At 37.7% G+C, this 13,597-nt stretch overlaps 1 protein-coding gene across 2 annotated transcripts in view; it reads left to right on the forward strand.

Moving 5' to 3' along the window:
* Positions 1 to 13,597, forward strand: part of MLLT3 (MLLT3, super elongation complex subunit) — a 277,289-nt gene that overhangs the window by 244,341 nt on the left and 19,351 nt on the right. For both annotated transcript variants that reach the window (XM_018051913.1, XM_018051912.1), the window contains one exon: positions 11,761 to 11,830. In XM_018051913.1, coding sequence (XP_017907402.1) covers positions 11,761 to 11,830 — 70 coding nt within the window. The remainder of the gene's footprint in view (positions 1 to 11,760; positions 11,831 to 13,597) is intronic.

The following is a 13,597-nucleotide window of genomic DNA, read 5'->3' on the forward strand; positions in this document are numbered from 1 at the left end:
TGTGTTGTAGAGCAGTGAGCTTTACTGCTCCTCAGAGCTAGTTCCCTCTCCCCGTTCCCTACTCCCTTCTCACCTTGTTGCTTAGCACACACTGAAGAAATTGTGCCTGTGCTCAGTTCATCCAGAAGTTTATGAGAGTAATAATATCAGTATTTTCAGTTTTCTTTCAGATTTTTAGTTTATACGAATACACTGCTTTCCAGAGTAATTTGACAAGCTTCTAGCAGCCAGCTGGTAGAGGACGTAATCTATTACACATTTCACATTGTTCATAAGATAAAAACCCAAGCTCTTAGGAGATGTTTTAAGTCAAATGCAATTAAGTGGAAAGAAGCGTCTGTGTTTTCTACTTGCTTTTCAGCACTTGGCTCTTTTAAGTGTAGTGGATAAAACGGTATTAAGTAGCCTTTATTGTCTAGGGAGAAGTTGGAGTACCATATTGTAAACTAAATGTGCTGAAGTTTTAAAATATAATGTATATATTTGAAACATCTATGCATGCTTGTGTATAGTAAGGTTTGTAGAATTTCTCACTCTATAAATACTGTATGTATAATAAGGTTTGTAGCTTTTCCTGAATAATGATTCTGCAAGTTTCATGAAGATTAAAAATAAATTTAGGTCTTTAAATCATCCTTGACTTATTGAAATTGAATGAGTTTCTGAGAATCAATTCACAAATGTTTCAAAACTGTCCTCTAAGAATGCTGTAAATCATTTGTGCTGTTGCTCTAATTGAACAGCGTGGATCTGAACCCTCATTAACTTGTCTGTAAGGAAGAGAAAATTGAGGAGAGCAAGAAGAGGCTGAGAAGACCTTTAGCCGGTACTGTCCGGAGCTGCCATTGTCAAAGGACATCCTTTGAGCTAATTTCAGTCCCATAAAAAAAAAAAAATCTATTTAGTGATTAGTAACTAGTGGATAAGAGCAGAAAGCCCAAGTGAATAAAGGCCATAAATACTGAAGTCCTTGGGATAACAGCCTGTAAAACTGTCAGAAAGCATTGCTTAAGTGACAAAAGATAGCCCAAAGTAACAAGAAGTGTTAGCTCACTAGGCAATACTCCATATTCATGGACAGAAGACATAATTTAGTTTTCTTCAAAAAAAGAGGTTCTTCCTTGAATCCAATACCTGCCTCACTTTATTTATTTGTTTTGGATAGTGTCTATTTGCTGTTAATTTATGGCTGATTGCATTTGCTCATAGAAATCATGATGCCTTGTTTAAAGATAGCTGTGTTTCCAAAAGTATAGCTATGTTACTGAAACTTCTGTTTAGACCCATCAAAATCTACTTACTGAGAATGTTTAGCCTAACTAGAGTGAGCGGGTAAGGACATGTGTGTGTATTTTTAAAAGGCAGATGGTTAAGCATTAGATGCTGACAAGTGTCTTTCTCTTGTTTTTAAAGTTCACAATTCTTAAATATTTCTCCCCAAGGGCAGAATAAATTAAATAAATACAAACAGAAGAGTGTACACCTATATTATAAACTATTTTGTTATTACTGCACAAAATATTGAGATGACAAATGGTTAGTCTTACTGCCCAGCACTTTAGATTGTTTTTCAGTGTTAGAGAAAATTCAAGATGATGGGCTCAGAGGTCTTTATTCTAAACTCCTATTGTTCTAACTATGATGATGATTTCATGGCATTTGAATTACAATGTTAGCAATCAAAATGATACATTTTACTGTTTTTTACAGTATAACCCTGAAATCCCAAACTTGTGTTTTAGAGATGTGTGCATCTTCAGTGGATTTCAAGTGTTGTGCTTGTTCAGGTTAGAAAATTTTATCAACTTATGGGTATTTGCTTTTCAACATTCCGGCTGTGAGAACTGGAGGTGTCATTCACTTGAAGGGAGCAGATGTTAAAGGTTCTTGCCCCTGCCTCCCTAATCCCAAACACCCTTGAAGAAGAGAAACGTTCTATGACCCAAATAGGCATCTTTCTGATGGTGAGAAAAGGCGGTAAAAGGCAGTAAATCTGCCTTCTCATTATGAAGTGCAACAATAGATTGATTTATGAAGAAAAGCAACTGTTAGGCCTATATAAGATGTGTGCATGGAAATGTAGGTTCCTTTACAGCCTTATAAGCAGCAACATTCCTCCTATTCTTGACAAGAATCTAATATTACTAATAGAGAATCTGTTTATTCTAAATACCACGTTTTTTTAAGGGAGTACATTGAGAACAAAAAGTTCACCTCCTAATGTTTTCACGTGAGAACAATCTTTTAAATGTGCTGTGTTTTTGCTATTTTCGTTTATTTTTTTTATAGAAGGGAATTTTAAAAAATAGCTTTATTTTTTAAAATGTCAGTACTTAATATTTTAAGAGAAGTGAATACAAGTATAAAATATTTAGATGTTAGCCTGTTTAAAAAAATTTTTCAGTTTCATTTAATATTGTGTAATTTTCAGCCAACACTATAAAATGAGAGCTTCAAATAGAGCCACAGTGAAGGTAATTTCAAATTTTGGGGAGAAGGAGGTCATGTAGAGTATTTTTTCATTGGACTTTTATTTTAAGAAGACATATGTGCACTTTAAAATCTTTTATAGGTTTGTGTTACCTCTTATTTGTTAAGGAAGTCTGTTGAAATACTTTTGTTTAACTTAAAAATTAAACATTTAAGCTCCAAGTCAATTTTGAGCACAAAATACAAAAATCTGGACAATCCCTAAGTAAATTGTAATGATGGTGCCTTATAGGTTTAGCACACGTCACCCCAGAATTTGAAATCTGTCATATAATTAAGATTTGAGCAGGTAAATTACAGAATTAAAACTGACAATTATCTATAGAGTTGATATTAAAACTCTTCTCTTAATAGACATGTGTCCCCAAGTATATGTATATTTCCAAATTATGCATATAGTAATAGCCATATTAACATGTATAGGAAAACACATACAAAAAATTGAAAATTTAAAAGGTAAAGACAGAAAATAAACGTGAATAAAGGTCCTGTTTTCTCTTACCCCATGGATTAAATTACACACATCTTTGTGAACACATGTGCATATCCATACCCAAGGAACTTTGAGATGCTGTCATCCGGAAGAAAGGGTTCCAGTAACATAACCTGAAAAATTACACTATTACTCTGATTAGGAAGATACAGGTTTGTAAAGAAACAGTTCTTGTAACTATTAACAATCTTTGTTGTGTAGGCTGACCATGAGAAGTGTTGCATTTTTAACCTAATGCTGATTGGTTAATTTTAAATCAGTACTTTTTTCCCCAGTGAGTTTTGGCTGTTTTTGGAAGTCCAAATACCATGGATATAAGCATTTAGTGAATAAAATGAACTCTTAATGCTGCTGCTATGGTGGTGAATCTAAGCTTCACATTTAACGGGGAAAATTCGCTAAGATAGCTGAAAGATTAAAATTAATAAAATGTCCTGACATTTGTGTAGGCCTATAAAGATTCTACACAAATGTCAATCAAATACTCTATGACCATTTTTAAGTAAGCCATGTTTTAAGGGTCTAAAATTCACAAGGAAATGCAGGTAAATGTCTTGTCAAGACAATCTCTTTAGATATAGCTCTGTTTCACTTGATTTCAGTTATTTACCATGTTTATGATACTCTGAATTCATTCTATTTAATTTACTTTTATATTTAAAATGTAATCCAAAACTGAGAGTTATAACCACATAAAATGTACTTTTAGCATTTTATTCAATTGGGCCCTGCCCTTATACAAAGAATCCACCGATACTTTTTCATTATTTCAAGTGTCTCGTGCACTACGCAGGTGGGTTATTTCACAAGCAACTGAATAGTAGTTCTGACAACAGTAGAGTGATCTTATTGTTAGCTGATGAGCAGTGGTGGTGTGATGTTCCTTGGTCAGCTTCAATAACAGTTAATTATGGGGCAATTCCATCAGGAAACTGGTTTTGTTTTGTTTTGTTTTTTTCCTGTTTCTCTTTTGTGAGGCATTATAGCTCTAAACTCTCTTGTAACTTTTCTGCCTCTACCTTTAAAATGTATGAAAGAGAAAAAAAAAGACTAGTTAAAAGATGTCGCTAACGTTACAACTAGGTGGTATAATTAATGGCCAGTTGTGAAACTCAGCTTCTGTGTGCAGTCTTTACTCAGGGAATGCTTACATGCTTAGAGGTGGCACAACTGTACATGGTCTTTTCCAGATGATTTCTCATTCCTAAAGCTCTTAACAAGTGAGCAATTTTCAGAACACACCTGGCGCATGCACCATCTTGCAACAACTGGATTTTTTTTTTGAAAGATCACATGTTCTGTCCACAATAGTCAGTAACAGCCTTCAAAGTACAACTGGTGATGAGAGATAAAAGACTTGAGGCTCCTCTGTTTAAAAGAGAAGAAGCTGAAAGAAAATTATAGCCATCCCCAAGTGTGGAAAAGGGTCTTATGGAAAGATTTATAGACCCGTGTTCCCCAAGGCCAGTTCGTTTTCTAATGGGATTTTGTGTTCTCAGACAGGGAGGGATGGTGACAAATGTTGACAGCATTTAATAATAATAGTGACGATGGCAATAATAATGAAGAAAACAAATGCAGTTGTAAAAACAGAGGCACCTCAATATAAAGCTAATTATCTTGGCCCCCAGAATGACTTTGTCTGTAAGTTGAAAATATAATAGAAATAAAGATCTTTTCTGTTTTGCTAACCATAGGGAATGTAGTTCTTAGGATCTTCCTCTATTACCAACGCATGGTGGACATACCAACAGCTTTTGCTAATACAAGGGTCCAAGAGACTAAATACAATTATAATTTAACATCAGATTTACTCAAGTTGTCATAATACTTACAAATGGAGAGGGTTTGCCCAAGAGAGATGTGGTTTCTTCTGTGTGCTCACAGACCTGAGTAATTGGCAATAAGGGTTCCAGCTTCCTACTCCAGTGTTCTTTCTCCAATTAAACCTTGGTTTCAAAGAAAAATTGTCAACAGATTATTTAAAGCATTAAATCTATTCTTTTAAGCCCTGGATTTCATGGGAATTGTATAGAAGGCTTGGGGAAAGCGATAGTTCATCCTGGAAGGCAAATAAAATAAATGATGGTAGAGTGTTGCCTGATGTGTTTGCCAGTCTTCTTGATCAATGCCAGTGTCAAGAGGATCAGGATAGTTCAGAGGGGAAACTTACTTGTTTTTTGAAAAAAAGATAAAAAACCTTACTGTACTAGTGAGGTGAGTAGCCAGGATCTAATGTAGTATTGATTGGACGAATGTTAGAAGCAGTTGATACAGACATACAGCCCCAGGGGTGAAGTGTTTTTACCACTCATTTGCTTTGGATGCTGCTCACAAGCCGTCCCTTAGAGGGATATTCAGTTTCCCAGTGACATAGAAAACTCTGTTCCTTGACACTAGTGTTATAAAATGGTGCTAGTATGTTCAGAACTCTGCTCTAAACTGATAGATCTTCAGTGTTAATAGGTGTAGTATAAAGAGGGCTAGATTAGAAGTCACAAAACTTGGTTGTAATCCACCTAAATATTACCCATGCTTATACTCAGTCACTTCACTCATGTCTGACTCTTTGCAACCCCATGGACTGACTGTAGCCCTCCAGGCTCCTCTGTCCATAGGATGCTCCAGGCAAGAACACTGGAGTGGGTTGCCATGCCCTCCTCCAGGGGATCGTCCCGACCCAGCAATCGAACCCATATCTCCTGCATTGCAGGCAGGTTCTTTACCCATTTAGCCACCTGGAAAGTCCAGAGTGACCCATTGGTCCCTTCATTTTCTTGTGCTTCAGTTTCATCACCAGTAAATGGAGATGAAAAATGTATTCTGCCATTTTAGCCAACTCTGCCTGCCATAATAATATACCATAGACTGTGTAGCTTCAACCACAGAAAAAAATTTTAATATAGTTATTTATGGAAGCTGGGAAGTCCAAGATCAAGGTGCTGGTTAGTTTGGCCTCTCTGTGAGGGTTGTTTTCTTAGCTTGCAGCTGGTCACCTTCTCACTGTGTCTTGACATAGGAAAAGCGAGGGAGGAAGCAAGTTCTCTGGTGTCTTGTCTAAATAAGGGCACTAATCCCAACCTGAGACCCCCACCCTCATGACCTCATCTAACCTGATTACTCCCAAAGACTATCTCCAAATACCATTGCATGGGGGTTAGGACTTCAACATAGAATTTTTTTGGGGGGGAAACACATTTAGTCCATAGCACTACTTGCCTTTCTCATGGCAGAGCAAATGAAATAAAGACCATGATAGACCTACACAAAGATCCATTAAGAGGCTAGAGTTATTGACTGATTTCTCCAATCTTATTTTCATATACCTTTCTGTGTAACAAGGTTTTGTTCTTTTAGCATGTTTATTTTGAAAAAGTTATTAATGTAAAACCAAATGAAGATTAAAACCCTGTCGTTTTTAGCCTTTTGACAATTCACTGTTGCATTAACCTTGTTAAATTTAAGTGTTATTTTGTAACTTTTAATACTTATTCCCTAGCTTAACTTTTACCTTACCTTTTACTGACATAGCTCTCACAATATATTGCCTATTAATGGGAATTGATAAGATAAGAGTGTGTTCATAGGATGAAGAACATTGTCTACAATGTTGAATGTCATTTTTCTTTAAAATCCAATGTTTATTTGAAAGATGAGTTTGATTATCTCTAGTTTCTTATAGTAGAGAAACTAAATGAGGTAGTTTTTTTTCTCAGTTTTGTTGAGATATAATTGTTATAAAACATCCTATCAATTTAAGGTTCATAACATAGTGATTTGATATATGTATATGTTGTGAAATGATTGCTATGATAAATTTAGTTAATATCCATCATGCATGATATAGTCTTTTAAAAGTGTATTACATATGTGTTTTCTTCTTTGATTAGTACTCATCCTTGACACAGTCTGATTATTTGTGCAAAGAAAAGATAATCTTTATTGCAGAGTATGTGTTTTTTTCCTAAACAAAATAGAAAATTTGTGGAAATAAAGTAGCGATATGTCTAAAACATGTCTAAAATAATTTAGTTATACCATATTCTCTTCCTTTCTCCTGAAGAAAGGTGTATATAATTCTCCCACCTTTTATTTTTATTGTTTTAAAGATCAAGTTGAAGTTTTGTTCAAAAATATAGTTGCCCATTATAAAAGGTGAAAATTCTGCATTCTGATTACCTAAGGAGGAAATCTGCTCCAAGTATAAGGAACAAGGGCAGATTGTACAAGTCCTGTCATGTGACCTACATTGACAGGTGTTCTTGTTTGAAGCAACAACACTTCTAGGACTTAACTTCTAGGAGTTGTAAACATGCGGTTTTTCTTACTTGTCTTGGACAAGAATAATCCTCCATAGAAAATCCATTACAAAATGGTTTTGCAAAGCCATTTAATGTTGAAGATTGCATTGCAAATCTTGGTAGGCCCATTGTTTTGGTAGTAAAGATATATCTTGTTTTAGGCAATAGAGGAGTTTGTGATCTGTTGTAAAAAAAAATAGTAGCAACTAAGTATTGATTAGCTGCCATTATAACAGCCATGGGCTAGGATTTTTTATTTTATTATATCAACTTAACATTATCACTTCTACATGAGGTTCAGTGTCCTCACTTTCTGAGGAAACTAATGCTTAAGTAATCTTCCTAAAAACATATACTAGTGAGCAATAGAATTTGAGATTCTTAAGCCTATACTTTTGACACTGTGGAACAGACTATTTAAAGAAACTTCATGTCTAGTGTGCCTTGCTTAGTACATCAGCTAAACATGTGCTTAGGACATAAGCAAGAACCACATAAAAAAATTTTTTTTAGTGAAAATTTTGATGTTCAAAAATAAGTCTTAAGGGGGACATCAGAACCTCATTGGAATTCCCTGCAGTTAGTTTTTGGCACACCTAGGGAGGGAAAAGGAAGATACATAATCTCTCCAATCCTTGGGACCTAGTTAAGATCTTAATCTAGCTCTGTTTATGGTGAAAATTTTTTGTAACACACACATCCTTACCGAGTTTTATATAGTCATCTTTGACTTCTGTTTTTGGTGGGTAAATCTGATTTTAAAACAAACAAGCTTAAGGTGACCTCCAGCTTGGTTTTGTTGGACTGGATAAAATCTAAGGCTGGATCAGCCTCATCTAGTAGCAGAGTGGCTTTTTGAGTAGTTAACATCTAGTTGAAGTTTGTCCATCCACCAACACACAATTTTACATGCTTCATGAACATTTATATTCACTGGTAGCCATGTCCTGTCAGGGGGCTTTTTTGCCAAATACTTTGAAGATTATGCCGGATTGTTACCTCTGGATAGATCAATAAGTTTATATTTTTTCTCATGATGCAAACTCTTATGCTTTCTTAAAGTTAAGATTCTTATAACAACATATTTTTGCATGTATAAAAAGAGAGGGCTTCCCCGATTTGGCCCTGCCAAATATATTGGATGAGAGTCTCCTTGTGTGTAGAATCCACCTAGCTGATTCTGATGAATATTCACAGCTATGAATCTCTGAGTCTTTGGCCAGTGGTTCTCAAAAGTCTGGTTGGCCCTCAGAACAGCAACTTGTAAGAAATCCAGGTTCTTACCACTATCCCTGACTTAGACACACTGGGTGGGGCCTGTGAAGTCACTCAGTCGTGTCCGACTCTTTGTGACCCCGTGGACTGTAGCCTACCAGGCTTCTCCGTCCATGGGATTCTCCAGGCAAGAATACTGGAGTGGGTTGCCATTTCCTTCTCCAGGGGATCTTCCCGACCCAGGGATCGAACCCAGGTCTCCCGCATTGGAGGCAGATGCTTTAACCTCTGAGCTACCAGGGAAGGGAAGGGTGGGGCCTAGGAGTCTGCTTTTTACCAGATCTCCCAGTTGGTTCTCTACTGCTCATGGAAGTATGACAATCACTCCTTTTGATGATTCAAAGGTCTCCTTAGCTCTCACATTCTGCAAGTCCTTGTCCTGATTGCAAAAAACTTTCTGGACAGGGAAATTTTCTGCCCACCATTCAACATTTTTATCCTTCTCCATCCACCTCCATTGCTTTCAACCATGAAAAGTTTCCATATTCTAGTTTCGATTTTACTATTCTCACTGAATGACTGTGTCTTCTACTGTAAACCCCTTCAAATGCTTGGTGAAAGAGCCAGAGTGTTAATGATAAACAATGAATAGAAAGCCTTTTGCTCTGGTTGTATTATGTCCTTTACCGTTTGCCAGTTTTCTGATGGTTAGCAACTGTGGCATTATTAACCTTGTTTATGGTTAGGAAACTAAAAGAAGGCTGCCTCCAGGTTTGGTTCCGGCATTGGCATGATGCTTGAGACAGATGGGTCACATTTAGCATGGGGGAGTTGGAGAGACAGCCACTGTCCTCTTGATCCTAATTAATGTCACTCACAGCAAATAGCTCTGGCAGGACATCTCCTCGATGTCCAGCATAGCGTGTACTGGCCAGGCAGGGTGGGGATTGCAGCTCTCTCTAAGGAAACCTCTCTTTTGGCTCCAAAATGGTTTCCAGAACTATCAAAATATTACCATTTGCAGACACTTTTCATGGCTGAAGAGAGCAACTTGGAGAGAAAAGGAAGTGCTCCATGGACCCCGGGAGAAGTGTTTGTGGCTGGGCATTGTGCTCATCCCCTTTCAGTTGTGTGACTCACTGCAGGGTCTGGGAAGTGGAAGACGCTGGACAGAGTGATGGGTACCTCCCACAGGCCTCTGTACTTGTCCACCGGCTCTTCTTTGTGGGTCACGAATAGCAATGTGGACCTCGTGCTGCAAATTTCAAGGAAATTTTGCAGGGGTGGTGGGTTGGTGGGCCACCTGCTGCTAATTAGAGGTCCCGTCTGGCTCTTTTCCTGGAGGGTGAGTGGTAGATTGCTGACACCTGTTTTCCCATCCAGCCTCGGGATATGAAGTATGCATTAGGAATGCCTGAAAGTGCTTCCTCGTGTTTGAGTCTGTGGAGCTTGGTGCTGCTTGGAGGGGAGGGAGTAGTGGATTCAGTGAAGGGAGGGGAGCTGAGAAGATCAAGGGGGAGAAACTGTACTGTGAATGGAACTGAGATTCTCGTCCTCATGGAGTAGCTTTTGATTGTGCTCCAGGTTGTCCTCCTTGTGGCCATGATAAATGTAGTCACCCACTGAGCAACGAAGATGTGTCCTGACCTTCAGAAGACCTCAGAAGTTTCTCAAGTGACATGAGCATGTAGTTTAAACTTTGAGCATATTAGAAATGGGAGAAAAATAATGCCCTCTTCCAACCAAATTGATCAACATTAAGTTATTTAAAACTAATGACAACCCTATGGTCTATATCCCACCAGGCTCCTCTGTCCATGAGATTCTCCAGGAAAGAACACTGGAGTGGGTTACCATTCCCTCCTCCAGGGGATCTTCCTGACCCAGGGATTGAACCCAGGTTTCCTGCATTGCAGGCAGATTCGTTCCCATCTGAGCCATCAGAGAAGCCTTAAATGTTTACAATTCAAGTGTCTGGATGGCATGATCACTTTCTCTACACAGTTCTGTCCATCTGTTTTCTCCTCCCATTGTTGCCTACCAGAAAGTCTCATAAAAACAGATAGCATTGAAACATGTGTATTATCATATGTGAAATAGATCACCAGTCCAGGTTCGATGCATGAGACAGGGTGCTCAGGGCCAGTGCCCTGGGATGACCCTGAGAGATGGGATGGGGAGGGAGGTGGGAATGGGGTTCATGATGGGGAACACATGTACAGCCATGGCTGATTCATGTCCATGTATGGCAAAAACCACTACAATATTGTAAAGTAATTAGCCTCCAATTAAAATAAATAAATTTAAAATAAAAAAAGAAAACAGATGGTGGACCAGAGGGCCTAATGTCACAGAGAAAGAGCACCTGTTGTATGCAGTACATGTTGCTGAGTATGAGGGCATAACAAGAAGCACAAGGCGGAGGCTCCAATCCCAGCCTTTTCAAGTGCTGGCAGGTTACTGGAAAAGAAAAAACATCCACATCAGAGGTAGCATGATTCCATAGCAGATCTTCTAAGCAAACAGATGATCCACATTTTCAGTGGGTTTGGGAAAGGAAGAGAACTCTGAGTTGGTAGGTCAAGGAGGATGTGGGACTTGTTCTGGATACTAAGGAATGAAGAGAATGTGTTGAGAGTGGGGTGTGTACATGATGCTCTTTCCCTGCATCACTCTACTGTGGAATTAAAGGGTGTTTTTTGTTTTAAGTGGTGGGAACATTTTCCCCTGACTCATTTGTGGGACTTGGCCAGGTCTCCTTGCAATCATTGGCCTCCATTTGTGAACTGTGGATGAACGGGGTTAGGGTTGGGTCATGGCCTTGGACCAGAGTAAAATTAACTGGCTCATAATGTGATTGAACTAATGACCTTGGCCTCATTACCACTATGTTTTAACCAGTTGAGTCAATCAAACGTTGCAGAAAGGGTAATCAAGGTATCTTTCAGAAAGCAATGCAGATGACAGTAAACACAGGAGTGGAATCAAAGCCAGGTTTCTTGCCTTATGAGCTGTGTCCCTCTTTATCCTTGAGGTTTTACACTTGTTTCTACACCTAACGAAAATATTGTGGACAAAACAAAAAGGACACTGACTTTCCTGTGTTAGCATTTTTGACATGAGGCAATTTGTAGTCATTTTCTTGCACAGTGTCAGACTGTTTTTGTAGGGCAAAATCTGTTTGAGCAACAGTGGTGTTTCTAATTTTAGGTGTAGCGTCCTATCCATTTACTGATGGTGCCTTTCTCTTCTTATTTCAAGTCTGAACAACCCAGTCCTGCCAGCTCCAGCTCCAGCTCCAGCTTCACACCATCCCAGACCAGGCAACAAGGTATCCACATCTCCCAGGCCAGCTCGGAAACATCTTTCTCATAAAACATCTTAATGACTTGATTTATGGCCTATTTTCTACTGTTTTATTATTTGAATGATAACTTGGCTTTTATGCAGTTGTATTTATTTCCCCTAGGAATGCACTTGAGTATTGTTCTGATGTATGAGGCCAGCCTCTAGAAATTCCCCTTTTTCCAGTCCCTGCCATCAGAGTCCCATTTTACAAAAGGATTATAGACACAGCCCATTCCAGGGAGTTCCCAAAGGAAATACAATAGTGAAAGCTAGACTTGAGAGGCTTTGACAGAGAGAAATAGGTTTTTAGTCCCCCTCCTGGACATCTTTCATTTTATTATTTTTCTACAGATTAATAGACTTTTTTCTGTGGTGAGTGTTAATTTGCTGTCTTTAGAATTTATTTTCTTCTACTCAAACTCAAATTTAGTAAAAAAATTTAAACTGAAACATTAACTAAATATATGTTCCATTTTTCATGTGTGGAAACTCTACAATCACAGGCCCGTTTTTCAATTTTTTTTTTTTTTTGAACAGGGAAACTGAGATTATATCAAGAGATAAACTGTTTCTGGGCATCACATTGCACATTACCTTTTTTGATTGACCGCATTGAATTCCTGATGGCCTTGCATGTTTTGAAAAGGATTAAATTGTTGTGTGCATTTAGGCTAAGGCTAAGCTTCCAGGAAAAAATAAAAGACACTGTTCATTTTGGCTGTTTAGAGTTCTTGTTCCACTGACTTCCCAAGATAAAAGCCCGTGACAAAAGCAGAGAAATTTGGAGTTTGCAGAATGTGAGATTACACAGAGTCAATACTTATTTTAGAAGTAAGGCAATGATAGCTCAGATAGTCCTCTCACAGATTAGCCTTTAGGAATTGGCTAATCTAGGATAAAAGTGCCTCTCTCACTCTCTCCATTGTCCTTACAGTCTCTTCTGTTAAGATTAGAAATATCTATTTTGATTTCATTACATTTTTAGTAGTATGATGAAAATAAGCCACATTAATGCATTTTTCTGTGAATTTAATTTCTTTACATTCTAGAATAAAATTAGTTCTGCCTTGATGTTTCTCTCCCATCTAATACTGGATACTGTTTTGAATGTTCTGGGCACTGATTTATTACATGGTCTTATTTAGGTAAATTCATGCCAATATTTTGCCAGGAAATTCTTAAAAAGTAAAATAAAATTGGCTACACAAAATTGTTGCAACAAGACCTTGTGTCCAAGATCAATATGAAGATCAGAAATAGGACATTGCACCATGGAATTGAAATACTTTATAATCTGAACTTGACTGAAATGCTTGCTTGACCTGAAATTGACCTTGAAATAAAAGGAACAGCTAAACCTTAATAGATCAAAAACTACCACACAAAGGCCGCCTTGCTAAGAACAAGTTACAACCATGGTGATTTATTAGTCTCAACTTTTCAATACATGGATTAACCTAACAAAACATTCAATTTACTAACAGATCTTTCTGTTTCTTTTTAGGTGTGATTTTTCTTAGGGAAGAAAAATGCATAGGAAAAAAATTCCTAGGAAATAGAGATTTTCTAAAGAACATTTTGGGGCATGTATTATGAAAGCAGTAGTGTTTTGGCAGAGGTTACATTCCAGAAACTACCAGATTTATCATGTGAATTGTATAACTGTATCTGATGATGGTAATTTTTAAGCGGTGTTCTCTGCTGGTGAGCTATCCGCCTGTGTCAGCTATGGCTAAGTGTATTTGATTGC

The sequence above is a fragment of the Capra hircus genome, chromosome 8, assembly GCF_001704415.2.
Source record: "Capra hircus breed San Clemente chromosome 8, ASM170441v1, whole genome shotgun sequence".
Taxonomy (NCBI): domain Eukaryota; kingdom Metazoa; phylum Chordata; class Mammalia; order Artiodactyla; family Bovidae; genus Capra; species Capra hircus.